At 32.4% G+C, this 21,024-nt stretch overlaps 2 protein-coding genes across 3 annotated transcripts; one reads left to right on the forward strand and one right to left on the reverse strand.

Annotated features, from left to right (window-relative positions):
• Nucleotides 3,668-12,428, forward strand: LOC109347855 (beta-galactosidase 1-like). Of its 2 annotated transcripts, none has more exons than XR_002107663.1 (20): nt 3,668-4,094; nt 4,951-5,046; nt 5,840-5,952; nt 6,053-6,119; nt 6,407-6,499; nt 6,681-6,824; nt 7,504-7,592; nt 7,721-7,826; nt 7,909-7,996; nt 8,103-8,221; nt 8,324-8,488; nt 9,004-9,182; nt 9,319-9,428; nt 9,819-9,928; nt 10,088-10,198; nt 10,279-10,389; nt 10,546-10,751; nt 10,837-11,173; nt 11,583-11,777; nt 11,920-12,428. XR_002107663.1 is itself a non-coding variant. In XM_019587949.1 (20 exons), the coding sequence occupies exons 2-20, from the start codon at nt 3,918-3,920 to the stop codon at nt 11,691-11,693; spliced, it is 2,532 nt and encodes an 843-aa protein (XP_019443494.1). In that variant the 5' UTR covers nt 3,668-3,807; nt 3,846-3,917; the 3' UTR covers nt 11,694-11,764. The 2 variants fall into 2 exon arrangements, 1 of the variants encoding a protein (XP_019443494.1); XM_019587949.1 differs by lacking the exon at nt 11,920-12,428 and having other exon boundaries at nt 3,668-3,807; nt 3,846-4,094; nt 11,583-11,764.
• On the reverse strand, nt 15,398-19,444 carry LOC109347856 (transmembrane 9 superfamily member 7). Its single transcript, XM_019587950.1, has 7 exons — nt 19,253-19,444; nt 18,273-18,437; nt 18,049-18,158; nt 17,789-17,897; nt 17,591-17,703; nt 16,928-17,078; nt 15,398-16,840 (listed from the first exon to the last, which is right to left on the reverse strand). The coding sequence occupies exons 1-7, from the start codon at nt 19,364-19,366 to the stop codon at nt 15,683-15,685; spliced, it is 1,920 nt and encodes a 639-aa protein (XP_019443495.1). The 5' UTR covers nt 19,367-19,444; the 3' UTR covers nt 15,398-15,682.

Below are 21,024 nucleotides of genomic sequence, written 5' to 3' on the forward strand. Positions count from 1 at the left end.
AACTTTGCAAAATTAACTTGAAAGTTTAAGAACAAGTTGCAAAGAGTTCAAAGATAAGTTCTAAGAAAAGTGTGAGAGCTTTTGAAAATGGTATGAAAGTTGTATGTTATTCTCTTCTATAATGTGTGTTGTGTGTGAGAGAGTGTAGAGCCTTTATATAGAGTTTACAAACACCCTTTGAAGATTTCTGAAAGTGTATGAGTTGTTTGGAGTGAAGAGATTTCGTTTGGAGTGAACACCTTTCACTTTGAAATCTGAAAAACACTTCCAACAACTCTCAGTAATGGGTTACTCATTTGAGTAATGGGTTACTCAAACTTTCTGTCCACTTGAAATTCGAATTTTACATTGAGTAATCTGTTACTCACTTTGAGTAATCGGTTACTCAAACTCTCTGTCCAACGGATGCTTAAAAATAATTTGAATAATTGGTTACTCACTTTGAGTAATCGGTTACTCAGCTTCAAAAATCAGTTTTTCAGTTGGATAAGTTTAATCTGTTACACACTATTTTTGAAAAATGTTTTAAGTCTTTTAAAAGTGTCTCACATTTTCTAAAAAATAGTTTGAGCAATTATACTTGTATATACTTAAGAGTTTAGGATGGAAGTACTTACAAAGACTTAATCTAATGTCTTGAAGTTTTATCTTCATTTGTCTTCATAAGTCATCTTCCTTTTCTTCTTTTTGGTGATGTTGGTGTCTTCATCAAAACTGTGTCAAGGTCAGGAGCAAGATCTTCTTCACAGATTCCATAATATCGAAAGACTTCCTAGGTTAGTCAATATTTTCATTAGATGGCGGTATGGGAAGGTGCACTAGAAGTTTAGAGAGCTAAGCTCTTAATAACATCGTCAATGATACTCGAAAAGGCTTATGCTGAAGGGGGGGCAATCTCTTATGTGGAGTTGTTGAAGAGAACTAGACATTGAGCAAGGTGGAGTGAAATATTCGTTAAGGTGAAGATTCTTGTGTAGAGTTTCTAAGGAGTGAGATATTCATTTATTTCAATCAATGTGAAGATTGTTGTAGGTGCTTGAAATATGATATTATATTAGTCTCACAATGCCTAGTATTAGAATAAAATAGAGCAATCAATGTTATACATTGGACTGAAGTCTCTTGTTATAATGCGCACCAAATATAAGTACCAAATAGAAACACTTCATGGATACTTGGTCCTATGAGTGTGCTAGAACTTGCAATACTTATTCTCTAATAATATTTTTGCAACCATTCAAGCTTGCGAGGATGAAGACTCAATTGGCCGAACTCCATTAACAAATTCTCTTGTTTATTTTCTCGAATTATTCTATACAATTTATTTGATCGCTTATACTCAACCCTATGTAAAGATGGCTTACAGTACACTGCAATTCTTAGCTAAACAATGTCAACCACATTTTGTACCCAGGAAGATTACATGCCACTTCTTTTGTTAACATTTTTTCCTTCAATCCAATAGCTCGACTCAGCAATGCCACCACCAACATAAGAACATCATTGATGGTAACTACATGTAAATACTTCTTCAGATTAATCTAATTTATGAGTAATTGAGATTCAATTCATCAATTTTTTATTTTGTTAAAAGCGACCAACTCAACTATTTGCCAGGTGTATATGGAGTCTTATTATATTTTTTCTTAAATTTCTAAGAATATTAATATTTAATATGAATTTCACATGTTTTAAAAATATTAAACACCAACATTAAACAAAATCTAACTTGAAAATAAATCTTGGAACAATACATGTGAAGATAAAAAGGTAAGAAATTCTAATTTACAAAAAAATATGATTTTCAATTTATCTTATTTTGATTTTAAAGTTTTTTGTGATTAATAATAAAACAAAAAAATATTATGCATGTGTGGAGCTCCAACCATGAGGATAGTCTCATTGCTCTAACAAAATTAGAAGAGTGAAGAGGAACCAAAAAGTGAGACTCATATCTTAAACTAAAATTTAAAGATAATAATCTTATATGTATTATGGAATCAAACAAGACAATCCAACAATACATGTGTATCACTCTTTGTCACAAAATGTGAATTAGATTTACTCAAACTTTAATACTCAAGAATCCCCTTTAAGTGTGAGTATTATACTCTTATCAGTTATTCTCCTTAGATCTATTATGTCTCGATCAAACTGTCTACTAGGGAGCCACAATACTCCATGGCCATAAGAGTGAAAAGACATATCATCATCTGACACATCACATTTTAAACAAAAACCTTTAAGCAATGTTTTACTTATCTTATTACTTAATCATATCTAATGTTAGATTTTCATTCATCCAGCCAAAAAATAAGGGGAAAATGTAATATAATTTGCTTACAATTAATAATTACAAATAAAACCAAATCAAATACCTTTTCTAGTTGTCAACCAATATGAAGATTAACTAAGGAAGAGTTGCTGTAATTAATGTGGGGTTTCAAGCAATTGCATTTTATAAAGAGATTGACCATCCATAATAGTCATAAGGTTTGAGTATTATTGTCTTTGGTGAGTGAATGCTACTTGTAGTTTGGACAAAAAAACTCATCTATAAGTTTACTTATACTCCATTTGATCATACAAAGAAGAAGAATAGATTTTTGTGTTTTTTGGTTTTAGATATATAACAAAAAAAAAAAGATTGATCTCTCTCAACCCTTTATCCATTTTCTCTCCACACAGGAGAAGAAACAAAATGCATGAGTTATTGCACTTTTCTCTCTCTCTCTTCCCATACTTTCATTTAAACTAAAGGAGAGAAATAGATTATTTCTCTATAACTTTTCTCTCATTCTTTTCTTTCACCCCTCTTTCTATTAGAAATGGATATCTTTAGTATTTGAGAGCATAATATTAGAATGTGAGATAGAGAAAGAATTTGATAATTTACTATTATTTACGAATATTAAAATATGAACCATTAATTTTTTTGGTTTATACAATCCCATTCCCTTTCTATTATACAACGACACTATAATTTGTTTAAAAGTTAACTTTAGAAGGAAATAAAATACATATTTTTAAGAGTGTAATATTTATGTATTGACAGTATAAAAATTTATATACAGTCATACATTTCTATTATTTATTTTCATTATTTTTATTTAAGAATAAATAATAATTAAAAATAAATGATAGATATATAATAATAGTATAAAAACTTTTATACTATCAATACATACATATTTTTTAATTATAATTAAAAGAGTTATTCAATATTTTATCACTAAGAGGGGATGAAATGATGAAGTAGATTATTCAGAGGTCACTTGAAGTCTCCAATAATCCATGCTCTGTTTAGTGGGCTAGCTAATAAAAATAAACAAATACATGTTGTTTCAAACTATATTTTAAATAAAATCTTACATTAATAATGATGAATAAAAAACAAAAACAATAATAAATATTACATTTATATAACAAACCTATATTTTTTTTCATAAAAAAAATACAGCATTCATAATAAACTCTTTTTACATGAATGTTAATAAAATAAAATAAAGAAAGAAAAAGAGAGAGGATTTTGATTGGATAGAGTAAGAACGAGGTGAGAAAGCCAAAGCTCCCTGATAAGTGGACCCCATTCTCTTACAAAGACCATACACTCTCTCACTTTTCACTTGTTATAAAAGCAGCTTCAAACCACTTCCATTTTTCAACAACAAACATGGAACATAAACATTGTTTCTAACTCTCACATTTTCTACTTTTGTTCTCTTCCTTTCACACCATTCTTCAAACTATTCATCTCTTCATTCACTTGATACACAAAAACAAGAAGTAGTAGCCAACTCCAAAACACCACCTTGCATTTCCCTTTCTTTCTATGCATTGAAGCATAGAATAAAGTGTTTGAAGTGTTATTACTGAGAGAGAGAAAAGGTTTATACTTTATAATACATTGCTATATCATGGGTTTCAAGCTCATAATGTGGAGGAATATGCTACTTGTTCTAGTGGTGCTATCATTTTCACTGAGCAGTCATGTTTCTGCTTCTGTTTCATATGACCATAATGCTATTACCATCAATGGACAAAGAAAAATACTGCTCTCTGGATCCATTCATTACCCCAGAAGCACCCCTCAGGTATGTTCTTCATGCTTCTTTGTTTTTGGCTTTTTTTACCAAATGGGTATCTTCAAGTTTCTTCTTAGTTATCAATGTTTTGATCCTTCAAAAATTGGAAAACTCAAAATAGTCTCTAAGGAATTTCAAATATTTGTTAAATTAGTTTTTTTTAGCATATTTTACTATATTTGAAAGATACATATTCATAAAGTATCCAAAAATTAAAAAAATAAATATTAAAGATACGTATCCGATTCGTTTTCAATAAAATATATGATATATGGATTCGTTTTCAGTAAATATAAGATATATAGATTCGTTTCCAATAAAACAGGATAAAATAGATTCATTTCCAATAAAACATGATAACATATATTTGTTTTTATTAAAATAAGATAAAATATATTTGTTATGAAGGGCAATAATTTTAGGATAGATTCGTTTTCATTAAAATAGAATAAGATAGATTTGTCATGGAGGGTAGTGATTTTAAATTTTCATTATATTTTTTACTTTGGATATTTTGATTTACACTTATAATTTTATCATATTTTATGTGTTTTTATTATTTTATACGCGTATCCCTGAACGTATCCTGTATTTTGGAAAAAATATATGTCGACGTATCGGATAAGTATCGTACCCGACACACGTATCAGTATTCGTGCTTCATAGCCCGACGAAGAGTAATTTGATCTTAAAAAGAACTAATGTGATTCACATTTGAAGTATTTTGTGATCATTTTAATTTTTTTAATTTTTTAGAAACAAAACCGATAATATTGAAAAACATGAGGACTAAAATATGTATTTACTCCTTTTTAAATATATGCATTCCTAAGTTTTGTGGTTTTCATTGGTTGTTGTTTTTCAGATGTGGCCAGGTCTCATCCAAAAGGCCAAGGAAGGAGGTTTGGATGTGATTCAGACTTATGTTTTCTGGAATGGGCATGAACCTGCACCTGGCAAAGTAATGAAAAAGGCTGCTACCTTTACTTACAGAGTTACACTGATTGAAAAGTTCAGTTTTTTTCAAAAAACATTATATGGCATGTTTGCTTAAATTTTTTCTTTAAAAAACACTTTTTATGTATAGGAGAAACAAATTGAGTCGAACAAGAACTCAACTCATTTCGGCTTGATGAAAATTTGCTCAGTATGAAACTCGATTCGAATTTAAAACGAGTTATGTTTTGAACTCGAATTCAACTCAATTGAAGTTTGTGAACTGTTCGATTTGACTCGTCAACTCAAAGTCAGTTTGATTCATCAAAAGTTTACAAATTGTTTAGTTCAACTCATAAGTTCGATTAGTTTAGTTCGTTAGCTCATTATCTATTTAGTATATACAATTAAAGATTTTTTCTTTATTATTTATCATGTATCTTTTAATTTTGACCGTTCAAATTAGATTAAATTCTCACAATAGCGCACTGTTCTTACCAGAATCACTCCATATATATATAGGCACACATATATATCTACGTACACATATATATATATATAGATATATAATTGATCCAACAACCAACTCATGAATCTAACGAGTCAAACTCTACAAACTCAAGTTCGACTTGTTTATTTAACGAATTTAAGTATTTAATTTTTGGCTCAAATTCGATTTGTTTGGTTTATGAACCAAGTTTATCGAGCTAAATAACGAGCCGAGTTTCGAACAAATGTCGAGTTGGTTTAGAATTTTAAACAAACGTCCTCTTTGTGGCCTGAACTAATCAATGTTCTTTTTCTTATTATTACTGTAGTATTATTTTGAGGGGAACTATGATCTTGTGAAGTTCATAAAGCTGGTGCAGCAAGCAGGTCTTTATGTTCACCTTAGGATTGGTCCTTATGTCTGTGCTGAATGGAACTTTGGGTAATGGAAGGGTTTAACTTTCCACATTACTTGGAAAAAGTCTTTGTTCATTTGTGAACTTTGCAAATATCTTAATTGCCTTATCTGATTGATTTTTCAGTGGTTTCCCTGTTTGGCTCAAGTACATTCCAGGTATCGACTTCAGAACAAACAATGGACCATTTAAGGTGAGATAACTGTCATTTTTTTTTTCGTATTACCAAGGGTATCCCCTCACCATATGGATAAGGAACTAATCACTTTTCGGGTGGGTGGACGCCCCTCCCAATAAGTGTCCTTCTCAGGAATTAAACATTTGATCTTTTGGTCTTTCTGGAGATAGTGGAGCCTTATATCACTAGACCAACACCTTGTTGGTGATGACTGTCATTATTATACCTTAAAAACTTTCTTTGGTGTTATTAGTTATTGGTATTACTTTACCTTCTAATAACTTTTTTTATCTGTAATGAAGTTTCAAATGCAAAAATTTACCACAAAGATTGTGAATATCATGAAAGCAGAAAGGCTATATGAGTCTCAGGGTGGTCCAATAATTCTATCTCAGGTAGATAAAATATTATGCTGCTACCTTTTGCTTAATTCAGTAACGTGTTTCAGTTAATTTATATTTTCTTGTAGATTTTTATGTATTTAATTTATAAGCTTGTCATTCATTGAGTAAAAATGGAGATATTAGATATATACTAAGAGTATTTATTGCCTTTTTGATCATTGGTTTTGTATAGATTGAAAATGAATATGGACCTATGGAGTATGAAATTGGTGCTCCTGGTCAAGCCTATACTCAGTGGGCAGCAAATATGGCTCTCGGACTTGGTACCGGAGTTCCGTGGGTCATGTGCAAGCAAGATGATGCTCCTGATCCTATTGTAAGTTCAGCTGATTCTTACCTTATTAAGAAAGTTGTTTTTACCTTTTATAGACTTCTTCTCTATTCATGATGTTCTTTTTCCTTGGTGTGGAAACTAGACATTGTGAGCGGCTCAGTGCATAAGGTAAGCAACCTTAGTGTTGCACCGAGTCTAACCCTCTTAGCGAGTGTGTTGTGTCTATCAAGGTTTTAAATCTGAGTCGGTGCCTGTTATAGACGCTGATATATCAAGGTTTTGAGAGTCTCCAAAACTGTATCTCGACCGCAATTGTGGATGCAATTGTCCGAAACTTTTCGAAGTTTCTGAAACCACTACCTAAACAGTTATTTAAAACCTTGGTGTTCATATTGCTAATAGCGGTATCTGACACTCTTCTAATTACCATGTCTGGCTATTGAGCATCATAACTTTAATGAAATTATCCTCATTACTAGTGCTGAAAATCCAGAATCTGACACCTTTGTTAATTATTAATAGTGAGTTGTGATGAGGAGAAAAAATATATTATTCTCATGGGAGATAACATTTCATTTGCATGCAAAAAACCATTTTTTTGAAGATAATGTGTTGACTTTCAGCCACAGTCATATCTGAATCTTCTATTATTTTCCTTGTTGGTACAATCCTTTATGACTCCAATGTTTTCAGCTTTTAATTTCAATATAACATTTTGCAGATTAACACTTGTAACGGCTTCTATTGTGATTATTTCTCTCCAAATAAAGCTTACAAACCAAAGATGTGGACAGAAGCTTGGACTGGCTGGTATACTAAATTTGTCTTTGTATTTGGCTCATTGTTACTTACTTCCTAAGTTTCCCTAAGAATAAGAACCATACAAGCTAAGGAAATTGCTGACTTTCACTGCATATGTTCCTCTTTTAAACTTACAGGTTTACCGAGTTCGGAGGTCCAGTTCCTCATAGACCTGCTGAGGACTTGGCATTTTCGGTTGCAAAGTTTATCCAGAAGGGAGGATCATTTGTCAATTATTACATGGTAACTTTTGATGTTATATGATTTCGATGTGTAGGTTCGCTCTTTTTTGTTCAACTCACTCCCTTTCTTTTATTCATTTCAGTATCACGGGGGAACAAATTTTGGCCGAACCGCCGGTGGTCCCTTTATTGCTACAAGCTATGATTATGATGCACCTCTTGATGAATATGGTATGCACTTCTTATTCTTTGTGATTCTTATGAATAACAAATATGATATTTTCATTCTATGGTATTGCTCCACATTTGAGTTATATGCCATTTTCCCTCTATGCAGGACTTCTCAGGCAGCCAAAGTGGGGTCATCTAAAGGATTTACACAGAGCAATAAAACTCTGTGAACCTGCTTTAGTATCTGGAGATCCTACCGTAACATGGCTCGGAAACTATCAAGAGGTATAACTAAACCGAAATGCTTTAGGTATCTGAGAACTATCAATCCTATCTAAAATGCTTTGTAACTTAACTGAATGTATATCTTTTATCACCATTGTACAGGCTCATGTCTTTAAATATAAGGCTGGAGGTTGTGCTGCATTTCTTGCAAATTATAACTCGTGGTCTTATGCAACGGTAGCATTTGGAAATTCACGTTACAACTTGCCTCCTTGGTCTATAAGCATTCTTCCGGACTGCAAGCACACTGTTTATAACACTGCAAGGGTGAGGAAAAAATAAATAGGCTTATATTTCAGATGACTTGAGCTAGGTTATTTATATCTTATAATGGTTAGTTTAATAATGTAGAGCATGATCAAGTCTATGCAATTGAATCCGATTGGATATCCTTCTTTAATGGTTAATAATATGTAAGGTTTTAATTCTGGGTCTGCGACAGTTACAGACGTTAATACCGAAACTGTACCACGACCACAATTATAGCTGAACTTTCCTGTCATTGTCTGAAATGTCAAGTTTTTAGGAGTTTCCGAAACCATGAAACCGCAATCGCTATCTAAAACCTTGATAATATGCAAAAGTAGTGATGTCTAAAATATTGACTTTTCTGCATGAAGACATATATGAAAGGGAAAGAGTCCTTCATTTGGTGTCTTATTTAAACTTTAATGTTCTTGTTTGGATGAAGTTTCATGTACAGTGAAGAAAAGTGTACTATTTTCGATAATTTTCTAGTGGCAGATTTCACGAAAAAATGATTATTCCAAATCACTATGCAGGTTGGTTCCCAGAGCGCACAAATGAAGATGACTCGTATTCCTATTCATGGAGGACTCTCTTGGAGTGCATTCAATGAAGAAACAACCTCAACTGATGATAGTTCATTCACTCTGGTTGGCCTATTGGAACAGTTAAACACAACAAGAGATTTATCTGACTACTTATGGTACTCTACAGAGTGAGTGGCATATAACTCTGCAATCAAACTACTCTTTTTCCTTCTCTTACAATCATTGGTTGTAACACTTAATAAATTTTATTATTCATTTGGGTTTCTCAACATTGAGTACTTCTCTTGTTCTCTTTCTTGACAGTGTTGTGATCAATTCGAACGAAGGGTTTTTGTGGAACGGAAAGAGTCCTGCCCTTACAGTATCATCTGCTGGACATGCTTTGCATGTTTTTGTCAATGGTCAGCTGTCAGGTGAGTAGCATACTTCTGGTTTGCACAATTTCCGTGACACTAGTTTATTTCAGTTTCAACTACTGAAAACAATTTGCTTTAAGAATAGTTACAAATATTCAATTTCTATGGTTGTATTTTTCTTAGGGGGGGGTCCTTATAAGTAGTTGATGTATACTTTTGAGAATTCAATGAATTAGATCATTGCATGGAAGCAATATATGAAAGATATTATTGAGTAGTTATTCCAATGCTTGGTGTGAAACACTATGGATATTATTGCCATTCTTTCTTGACAATCATGTTGAAACAGTCTAAGAACACTTTTTTATGTTGGAAGATAACAATTGTCCAATAGCTTCAGCTTCATCTTTGATAAATTAAGCTAATTATTTTTCTTCAATTGGTCAGGATCTGCATATGGAAGCTTAGACATCCCTAAACTGACCTTTAGTGAAAGTGTGCATCTTAGAGCCGGTGTTAACAAAATCTCTCTGCTAAGCGTTGCAGTTGGGCTCCCGGTCAGTCCTCTATATCTATCTATTGATCTATCTATCTATCTATCTATGTTGTCAGATTCAACCCTGCATTTGCACACAAATATGTTTTTTTTCGAAGCATGAGTGGGGTTATGAATGTGAATAATATTTACTCACTGAGTTCATGTTATTTTCATACAGAATGTTGGTCCACATTTTGAGAAATGGAATGCTGGTGTTCTTGGTCCAGTTACATTAGATGGTCTCAATGATGGAAGAAGGGACTTAACTTGGCAGAAATGGTCTTACAAGGTTCTTAAGACATCCATTGCGCCGACACTTTTTCGTTGCTTCAGTTTGCTTGAGATTTACTTGATTGCATTTTCATATAGGTTGGTCTTAAAGGTGAAGCCTTGAGTCTTCATTCTCTTAGTGGAAGTTCCTCTGTTGAGTGGCTTCAGGGATTTTTAGCTTCTCGAAGGCATCCATTGACTTGGTACAAAGTAAGTATCACCAAACCTCTATAACCTTCAAAATTTACAGAAACATTTTTTTATAGGCAAATGTTAGTATGTTAGTATTTACAGAAACATTTGTTTCGGCTTTACTTCAAAATTTGTTTATATACCTATTCTTAACAATGTTTTACATTACTACAGACTACTTTTGATGCTCCGATCGGAGTTGCACCATTGGCTTTAGACATGGGCGGTATGGGCAAGGGTCAAGTGTGGATAAATGGACAGAACATAGGCCGCTATTGGCCTGCTTATAAAGCATCCGGTTCTTGTGAATACTGTAACTATGCAGGAAATTATGATGAGAAGAAATGCACAAGTAACTGCGGCGAAGCATCTCAAAGATGGTGAGAATTATAGACCTTGCTCTGAAGTTTCATTCAATGCTGTTGAGAAACTATAGATAACTTAATTACTGGCTGCTGATTTCAGGTACCATGTTCCTCATTCATGGCTGAAGCCGACCGGAAATTTATTGGTTGTGTTCGAGGAATTAGGTGGCGACCCGAATGGTATATTTTTGGTTAGAAGGGATATAGATAGTGTATGTGCTGATATTTATGAGTGGCAGCCAAATCTTGTAAGTTATCAGATGCAATCTTCTGGCAAAGTTAGCATACCTGTGAGACCGAAAGCGCATTTGTCATGTGGTCCGGGACAGAAAATCTCATCAATCAAATTTGCTAGCTTTGGAACTCCAATAGGGTCTTGTGGAAACTACCATGAAGGAAGTTGTCATGCACATAATTCATATGATGCCTTTCAAAGGGTATGACTATTACTTTGTTTTCTATCTTTCACTTACTTTTTATGTTTTATATGTACATGCATCTCAAAAGTACTTGACAAAAATCAAAAGGACAACAAATCTTGTCTCAAAAGTACTTGACAAAAATGAAAGGGACAACTTTTATCTTTTACTAACAAGGCATTGATCTAGTGATATAAGATTCGCCAGATGCCTAGAAAGACCGAAAAGTCAAGGATTTGATTCCTGGGGTAACACTTGTTGGGAATGGCAGTCACACACCCTGAAAGAGATTAGTTACTTACCCATTGGGTGAGGGATAACCTTAGTAGTACAAAAAAAATATTTGAAGTACAAAAGATAATTTTTATGTTTATGGCACCTTTTACTCAGTTCATAATTAATTAATAATGACTTTTTATTGGTGCAGAACTGTGTTGGGCAGAGCTTGTGCACAGTGACAGTGTCACCTGAAATGTTTGGAGGAGATCCATGTCCCAATGTAATGAAGAAACTCTCAGTGGAAGCCATTTGCACTTAATCACTTTTCAACCACATAAAATAAATGGAGTAAAGGTTCCATATTATTTATACTTCAATACTAAGTTTTTGGAGTCAACTAAAGGTTTGTTTGCGAATTGAATTTTGGAGGAGAAGGAAGGGAAATAGAAAACTTCAAAGTCATCTCATAATTGTATTTCATGACTCTGGAGCCTTACATTCCCGTTCATTTCCCTTCGAAATTCAACTTGTAAACGGATTCTAAGTATACACTTCTATAGATCATTACCACCATTAATTTTGGCTTCATCAGGGTGAAGTTGCAAAAGAATACAACACACCATCTGGTTGAAAGCCTGTAGAGATTGTTGGGATGATTGTGGGTATGTGTATATAAGGATCTATTTGTGAGTCGGATTTTAGAGGGGAAAGAAGAGAAATGAAAGATTTCAGAGTAATCTCAAAAGTGTATTTCATCGCTCTAAAGCCTTCACTTTCTCTTAATTCCCCTATAAAACTCAACTCGCAGATAAACTCTAAGCGTTCGGCTTTGATATGCATAAGTTAAGTAAGGTTAAAAAAGTTGTTTGATGCACATTGAGATGAATACATTTGAGTCCATGTGCTAATGTTTTTGGTTTGTGTGAAGCCTCATGTTTCATGTAACTTTATAATTTTCCATTGTAAGGTGCATGGAAAGCAATTTAATACAATTGCTTTCTACTTGTAAGAAACTTCTCTGTGATAATAAGATCAGGCCTATTAAGTTAAGTCACATTTTGTTTTCAATATATTATTATTGTTTCTTTACTTTCATGCTTTGGCTTCTGCATGATAAAAAATGTTGTAATTTATATGTATTTGAATTTTGATTTGGTATAGTTACAATTGAAAGAGCTTTAAAAGAGAAAAACAATTATACTATTGAATTGAATCAAAACTAAACATATTATTTAAGTATCAATAGTCTAGTTGTTAAAGATTCAGCTCAATTCTTATAAAGGCTTGAGTTTGAATCTTGTAACCCATATTGAAGGGTAAGTTTGTTGACCTGTAAGTGACAGCACTTACAAAAATGTTTAGTGTTGAGGTTTCATCATAAAATTAATTGAGAATGTGAAAAATATTGTAAATCATGTCTAAGAGAATGAGGTAGACTGTGTAAGACTTATTTCCTAATATGTCTCTTCAACATAAGTATATCGGACTAGATGAATGATTACTTTCGGCTTATGATTAAAGAACATTTTTTGGCTCATGATTAAAAAAACAATTTTGGGCCCATAACAACCGGAGAGAAGCTAGACTTTGATATCATGATAAAATATTATTTCAAAACCAATTGAAAATGAAACTAACATAAAGAGATCCACAAATAGGGAAAATTGCTGGTTTTAGAAAGAAAAAAATGGCATAGGAAGTGCAGAAGAGAGAGATAAAGACAGAAATGCTATTGATGATAGATATGAAAGGAAGAGATTAAATGGTGTATGAAAAATGATGATAAAAATATACTAGCTTTTAAATTATAATATAGTGATTTTAAGATGCAAAAGTGATCTTAGTTGTGTCAGAATTTGGTCACTAATCAACCTTTTGGGTTATGTTTAGCAATTCTTGGAGAAGCTACAAAAGCATTTGGAACTTTCAAACATATTTGAGTTTTCAAGGTTGTTTGGCATCCCAAAAGTTCTAGTGGTTTGAGAAAAGTGAAAAAATTATAGTACTATTTTTTTCTCTACAAGACTTTATTTGAGCTTCGGTTACAATTTTTTCTTATACTACCAAAAGTATCTTTTCATTTTTTTAGAGAGGAATTAATTTTTTGGGATGTATGATTGTCTCTCTCAATAAATATCGCTCGCAGGAATCAAATCTCTAATTTTTTGGTCTAATTATAATACTACAATACTGACACTATTAAAATAGTATATACATTCCCTTATCTATTATCTCCAACTTATTTATTATTACAATTAAGTATTAACCTTCTTTCCCTTATTTTAAAATCAGTGTATATTATAAATAATTTTTTCTTAGATTATATTATTTATGTAACATTTAATTAGATGCTTAATATCTATTATGTTAATTTAATGTTTTGTATTTTTATTGAATCCAAATGATGATTATTTTAGTGAAAATTTTATTTTTCCATTTTAATAAGTTTACTATATTTTAAATAAATTATGATTATTTTATAATAATTATCAAATTATAGGTAAGCCCTTATGGATTAGGCCCAATATAGTTGGCATATATATCATACATGATGTTAATAGTTCCATCTCTAATATGTATGAAAATACTATTTTCAGAAAGACAATCTAATTAAGTGATCCCTACATCTGGTCTTCAATAATTGGGTGCTACATTCTTAGGGTAGAAGGAACAAAAAAAACATTTAGTCAACATTTAGGATGAGACCATGTTTAAAACAATTCTTTTATCTATAGTCAATTGGCTAGAAGTAAAATAACTCCTCATGTCAAGACATAAATTATATTATTACCTATTAAAATTATAATATGTATCCTACCTTTTAGTTTTTAGATTTTTTTATAAAAAGTTATTAATTATGATACATGTCATAATTTTAGTAATATTAAAATATAACTTATTAATAATAAGATTGTTTATTCTCATAAATAACTAAATAAACATGAATAGAGAGAAGTATTTAGATGAAACAGTTGCATGTTATGCCACCCCCACCAGCCACCTCCTTAACCTTCATATACCATGTTATATTGCATACCTTATGCTTCACTTCATGTTCACTCCCCTGGTAAAGCTTATTTAGTACTATTTCATTAAATTGGTCAAGTGCTAATATGGTGATATATTATAATAATATTAATGTTAAAAAATTAATAAAGAAGACAATAATTACTTTAATGTATGGAAAAATAATATATGCATTGACAATATAAAAGTTTTATACATTGTTAGTCTATCATTCTCAAAATAATGCAAATGCATGATGTATGATAAATTGACTGTATATGAATCTTTACACTAACAATTTATAAGTGTTACTCTCTTTATATATACCATTTGTTAATACAAAATTTATCACTATGTGGTAGATTGTCTTAGAATATAAACAAATGTTTTACTTTTGTTTAATCCTCCGCATCAACATTTTCATAAAAAGCAATTGGTATGACTAATTTTGGCCGATATGATTGCATAATCAATATAAATATTATACCATATAAATATGTGGACCAATTCATTAGATTTCAGGATAAACCAAAGGTTACATTTGTGTATTCACAACACTGATATTTACCCAAAGGTATAGTAGTACAAAAAACCAATACAGTGAAGTCGACTTCAATTTTAGTTATATAAAAAAATAATGAAACTCAAGTTTGGATTCTGGTGATTTCTTTATTTTAATTTAGGGTCTTAATTGCATGGCTTCTCTTGAATTTTGCTCAAGTGCTACTTATGCTTGTCAACACAGTTAATAAATAATATTTGAGACTAATTCCCCCCTAATTTCCCACTATTTTAGAAAGAAAAAAAGTTATGACTATTTTGTTTTACACAATAAACTTCAACCACTTGAAACAAATTAGCCCAATAACTTTTTTTAGGTCTGGTTGTGCATGCTGCATGGTGAAGATGATCCTTATAAAACTAATACCAAGTACATGCAATTCAAAAGGGGTGGAGTTTGATAATTAGCTAAGAACAGTTGTTGGTTTCATTTTGTAGGGTTTGCATTAATCAGTAGATGAGTAATTGCTGATAGAATAGCACATCACTATGTTGTGACATGAACATATCAAATTATACAGACATCACTATCTCATTTGTTTCAGAAACTACTACAATAATATTTGAACAGTAAAAAATTACCAGTACAACTGCTACTCTATAACAAATCAACAAAAGGGTCATTTTCAAGGGAGAGGGAATAAAACTTCCCTGCAGTATTTGCTTCCATTCCTCACATTCCTACAGCTTTTCGGGTTCGGTGTTCATCTTATACTCTGCCACTACACAATGCTCTCGTAATCAGTCGATCTTCACAGAAGAGTAGATCTTGCGGACAAACCAGAAGCAAGCATAGAAGCTAATAGTTCCAGTCAATACAAAGAAGGCATATGAAACGATTATCATATATCCAAAGTAAAGCATGCCTGAGACGAGCTTTGTAATCTCCAGTTTGGTAAAGAAGTAGAAGATCGAGTAGAGGAAAAGGTACAGAGCTGATGACCCAGCGGTGAGGTAAGATCTCCACCACCAATTGTAGTCTTCACTGCATAATTGGAAGTAGCAGAGGACAATCGTAATCTCGGCACAGGTGATTAGTAGGATAACAAACACTATGAAGAGGAAGCCGAAGATGTAGTAAAATTGGTTCAGCCATATTGATGTCAAGATAAAGAAGAGCTCGATAAAAACAGCACCAAATGGCAGAATGCCTCCAATAAGAATGGAGAAGACAGGTTTCATATACCATGCCTGTTCAGGTACCTGCCTCGGAATTTTATTAGTCTTCACAGGATCTTCAATTGCTGGTTTTTTGAAACCCAAGTAACTACCCAAAAAGACCAAGGGTACCGATATACCGAACCATAGGCAGACTAGAGCAAACATTGTTCCGAAAGGGACTGCCCCTGAAGACTGTTCCCCCCAGATTAAGGCATTCAGCACAAAGAAGACAGCGAAAAGAATGCCTGGAAACATAAATGCAGTTTTCAAGGTATTCCTCTTCCACTCTGTGCCCTTGAACATCTTGTACAAACGTGCTGATGAGTAGCCAGCGAATAAACCCATAAAAACCCACAACAGAACCATTGCAGTCATGAGACCTCCCCGATTAGATGGAGACAAGAACCCTAGCAAAGCAAATATCATTGTCACAAGTGCCATTGCAAAGAGCTGAACACCAGTGCCGACATAAACACAAAGCAAATTTGAATTGATTGGCGGCCTGAAAACATCTCCATGGACAAGTTTCCACCCAGTTTCTTCTTGTGCCTCATCTTGGGTTTCTAGCTGGTTATAATTGGTAATGTCTCTGTAGAGAGTTCTCATCATGATCATTGCCACCATTCCAGAAAGGAAAAGAACAATCATCAGAGAGTTAATGATGGAGAACCAGTGGATCTGATCATCATTCATTAAAAGATATGTGTCCCACCGTGATGCCCATTTGATCTCGCTTTCCTGAAAAAATGGGTAAGCTCAGTTTATACTATCAGATAAGGAATGAGGTGAAAATTGAAGAGTAGTCAAGTTTACAATCGGTAATACCTTAAAGGAAACATCATATGTAAATACGATATCCTTGTTTGAATCAACTTCTTGTGGGACAGTACTACCTTGCATCAAATTCTTAGTGTCTTTATTACATGTTGTTACCTGTGGATTCTTGTCATCCCACTCCTTGTATTCATGATTGATACTGTCCACAGTTACAGAATTCAGATGAGAGAGAACAAATATTAAGGAATCATTTGAAATACAATAACAAAGCAATCAGATATACAAGCTCTTTATTTTAGACAAAAAAATTAAGCACATATAAACATGCACTAATGCATAACATAAAACACCTACCAGGAAGGCGGGAAAGAGGACATGAGTATCTAAGATTCCATATTAAAGATGTCTATTAAAAAACATTTATTTTCAAACAAAAGCAACATCACAAAGAAGAAGGGAAAGATCTATTGGAGAATCATCCAACTAATTGGTTTCATTTTTATCTTCAAACGAAAGCAACATCACAATGAATGTAAAGATCTATTAGAGAATCATCCAACTAATCTGCTTCATTTTGCTTTCTTTCCAACAACACCATATTCCATATACAAAATATACAACCCAACAAAGTTCAACCATGTTATGCCAATTCCCAAGATAAGAATGCAAGACCCCTTAAACAGAGAGAGAGAGATGAGAAAAGAACAAGACCTGTTTGGTGTGACCTCAAATCCAACAATACGGGCAGAATCAGTTTCAGAATCCTTGTGATACATGACTCTAAAACTCAAGTGGTTATTGATAAAATATTTCTCCTCCTTGCTCTGTATAAAGATTGCAAATTTATAAGAATTGGGGAATAAACAGTAATACTTGGACATCCAAACAGAACTTATTACTGAGTTATACCCCTTGATAATTTCCTCTGAACCCAACACGAAAACCATGTTCATATGTTGTTGATTGACTTCCATCCAGCCTTTGTCTAAGAACAGCAACTGGAAGGTTATCCAAAATCCTGCATATACAATTAAAAGCTTTAAGGGTCACAGGGACACAAAGTAGAAAGATATAGGGAAGCAGACAACTTGCCAAGAAATCTTAAAAGGGAAGAACATGAACTCAAATGATACATAACGACTCTGGATTCTAATATATTTATCACATACATGTTTACTCGATACTCATCATCAATTTTCTCTTTAAAATTCTTGGCAGATTCAGCATCCAATGTTACATGACAGGCAACAGTACAAGACCGTTCCTTCCTCATTTGAAACTGAAAGAATAAAAACATCTTTAGTTTGACATTACAAGAAACAACAATCACTGCCTTTAATCCTCATCCATTCAAGTAAAACATTGAAAGAAGGATGCAGCAACAGATGCCCACCGTATATATCGAGTTCTCAATTCGATCACCACGAAGAACCTCTCCCAAATTTTCAGCATTGTTTACAATCTTGGAAGGTTTACAATACTTCAAAAAGTAGTAGTCATATGGAAGTTGAGTCTTGGTAGATGATAACTTGTTCACTTTGACAGAGAGCGGGTCACCCTGATTCCACAGAAGAAACAATAAGTAAATATCATAAAGTACATACAGGACGGATCCAAGAAAAATCAGATAGGTGCCAGACACACACATAAACAGGTGGGGGTGCTGCGCCCCGACTTTCGGCTATGTGGCTGGGGGTACGTTTAGACCAGTGTAAAGTGTAAACCCATTTCCAGTGACCAAAATCACAAATTCCATTGGATGAAAACAAAATCAATGACTGGAATTGGGTCAAAGTGAAAACAATGGTTTACCCTGGTTTTAAGGAACCCATCCTAAATATGCATGTAGCAAACATTTCTGGGAATGTACTTTAGTAATAAAACGCTCGCCCCAAAATCCATCCCTTACACAAATTATATAACTAGAAACCAACAAAAATCAACAAAACTAACATAAAATGCTACAAATCTAACCAAATTCATCCAAATCAACAGAAGTTCAAAAATCAACCTAACATACATTTTCCGTGTGAATAACCTATCAAATCAAACATAATCAAGTTTCTTTCACCAATCATCACATTATATTATACACCATTGAAATTGAAACAGTGATGAAATATCTCAAAGCTAAAAACGAAGATCTGCAGTTCCATTTTTAGACTACTGAATCAAACAAATATTACACTATATCCTAAATTGAAACCAAAGCAGACCATATAAACGATTCATAAAATCGATTAGAGCAAAGGAAACAGTGAACAAATCAGATCTAAAACCGTAGATCTAAGAAGCAGATCGAGATATTGGAAGAGATAACGAAAAGAAAAGCGGAAATGAAGAAAGAAAGAGATAGAGAGATGAGAAGGTTACAGTTAGGAAATCGCGAGGAGCGACGCCGGGAAGGTAGAAGGAGTTGACGGAGGAGATGAGGAGAGCGAAGAAAACGACGGTGGTTCTACGGCGGAGGATGACGGTGGAAGTCATGATGTTAGTGTGAGTGTGTGAGAAGCAAACGAGATTGAGAGGCAAGGATCAAGTGGTATTATTAGTTTATTACTCACTCGTGATTACCATATCCACACACTAATTCAATTTTATTACCTAAATATTCTATTAATTGATTCGAATGAAATTTATAACGGTTGACAATGTATAAAACTTATATATTATTAGTGTATATATATTTTTTCTCTTACTTCAAAGTTTAATTTATGTGGATAATATTTAGTGGGAGAGATAACAACGACCCAAAAGATTAATTACATTTAGTTATACTAAAAATTTGATTAAATGAGAAAGTTATTAGCTAATGGAGTGAAAAATAGAGGAGTGGTGGAAATTTTAGAAAAATATGTGTGATTGGTATTAAATTTAATGATACTAAGGATTTTTTGAATTTGTGTGAAAACTAGTCAAAATGTTAACAAGTGGGGGTTGGTTGAAGTAGAGATGGCAAAACGAGCCGCCCGACCCGTTTAACTCGTGCATGAAAATATCCGCAAAAATTTAAGCGGATGTGGGCATGTCCGCATTGGTTAATGGACAAAATTTAATGTCATGTCTGTTTTAAAACGGGTTAATGGACTTGCGGGTGACCCGCAAACATTGTTGAATAATTAAAAAGAATAAAAAATTCATATAATAATTGAAATTAAATTAAATAAAGTAGTTGAAGATAAAAAAATTAACAAATTTTTTGATATTTTATACGAAGTTTAACAAATCACATTATATTATAATTATTTTAAGGATTAAAAATCACATTACATCATAACTTATTTAAAATTGTTTACTTTTCCTTAAATTATGTGTACGGGCTACCCACATGCCCAACGAAAATGTCCGCAAATTTAGTGGACAAAACATGTCGGACGAAATGGGTATATGGGCAAAATTTGTATGCTCTGCCCGCAAAAAGATTGTTAGATTCTTCAACAATGATATAATGATTTTGGTTTTTATTATATACTATCGTGTCGATAGACATTTGCTCACCCACATTCTTATTCGTGTCGATAGACATTTGCTCACCCACATTCTTATTTTCAAGTATTAAATATTTAATATTTATATATTTTATTTCAGAAATTTATATATGATATTATAATTTTTAAATATTTAATTATACATGATATTATAATAAGTTAGACTATAATTTGAGATTGAGTGTAAAGTCTATGTGATATAAATTATTACAATAGAAATATCTTCCAATGAAGAATAAACTTTTAATTTTTGATTTAATTGTATTTTGATACCTATTCAAAAGTGTGACATTTCTTATCTGAGAAAATTGGATCAAAGATGAATATGAGATAATCATATAAAATGTATAGGGAATATAGAAAGGGTTAAGTTGTTTAGTTTGTTAATGTTTCAAAAAATATAATATGTTATTCATTTAAAAAGTAAATGTAATCATATAAACATCTTGAGTCATTTTATGCATCCAATTATTGCAAAATTATTTGCGTTGTATATGTTACAAATACAATTATGACCATTTACGTATATAAATATAATTTAATGAAATTATGCATGTTCAATTACTTGAATGTCATTTATATATATTTTACATTTATATAGTAGTAAGGGTAAAATTGAGATATAGAAATTACACATGTTTAATTACTTATATGCCC

This window comes from Lupinus angustifolius, chromosome LG05 (assembly GCF_001865875.1).
Source record: "Lupinus angustifolius cultivar Tanjil chromosome LG05, LupAngTanjil_v1.0, whole genome shotgun sequence".
Lineage (NCBI taxonomy): Eukaryota > Viridiplantae > Streptophyta > Magnoliopsida > Fabales > Fabaceae > Lupinus > Lupinus angustifolius.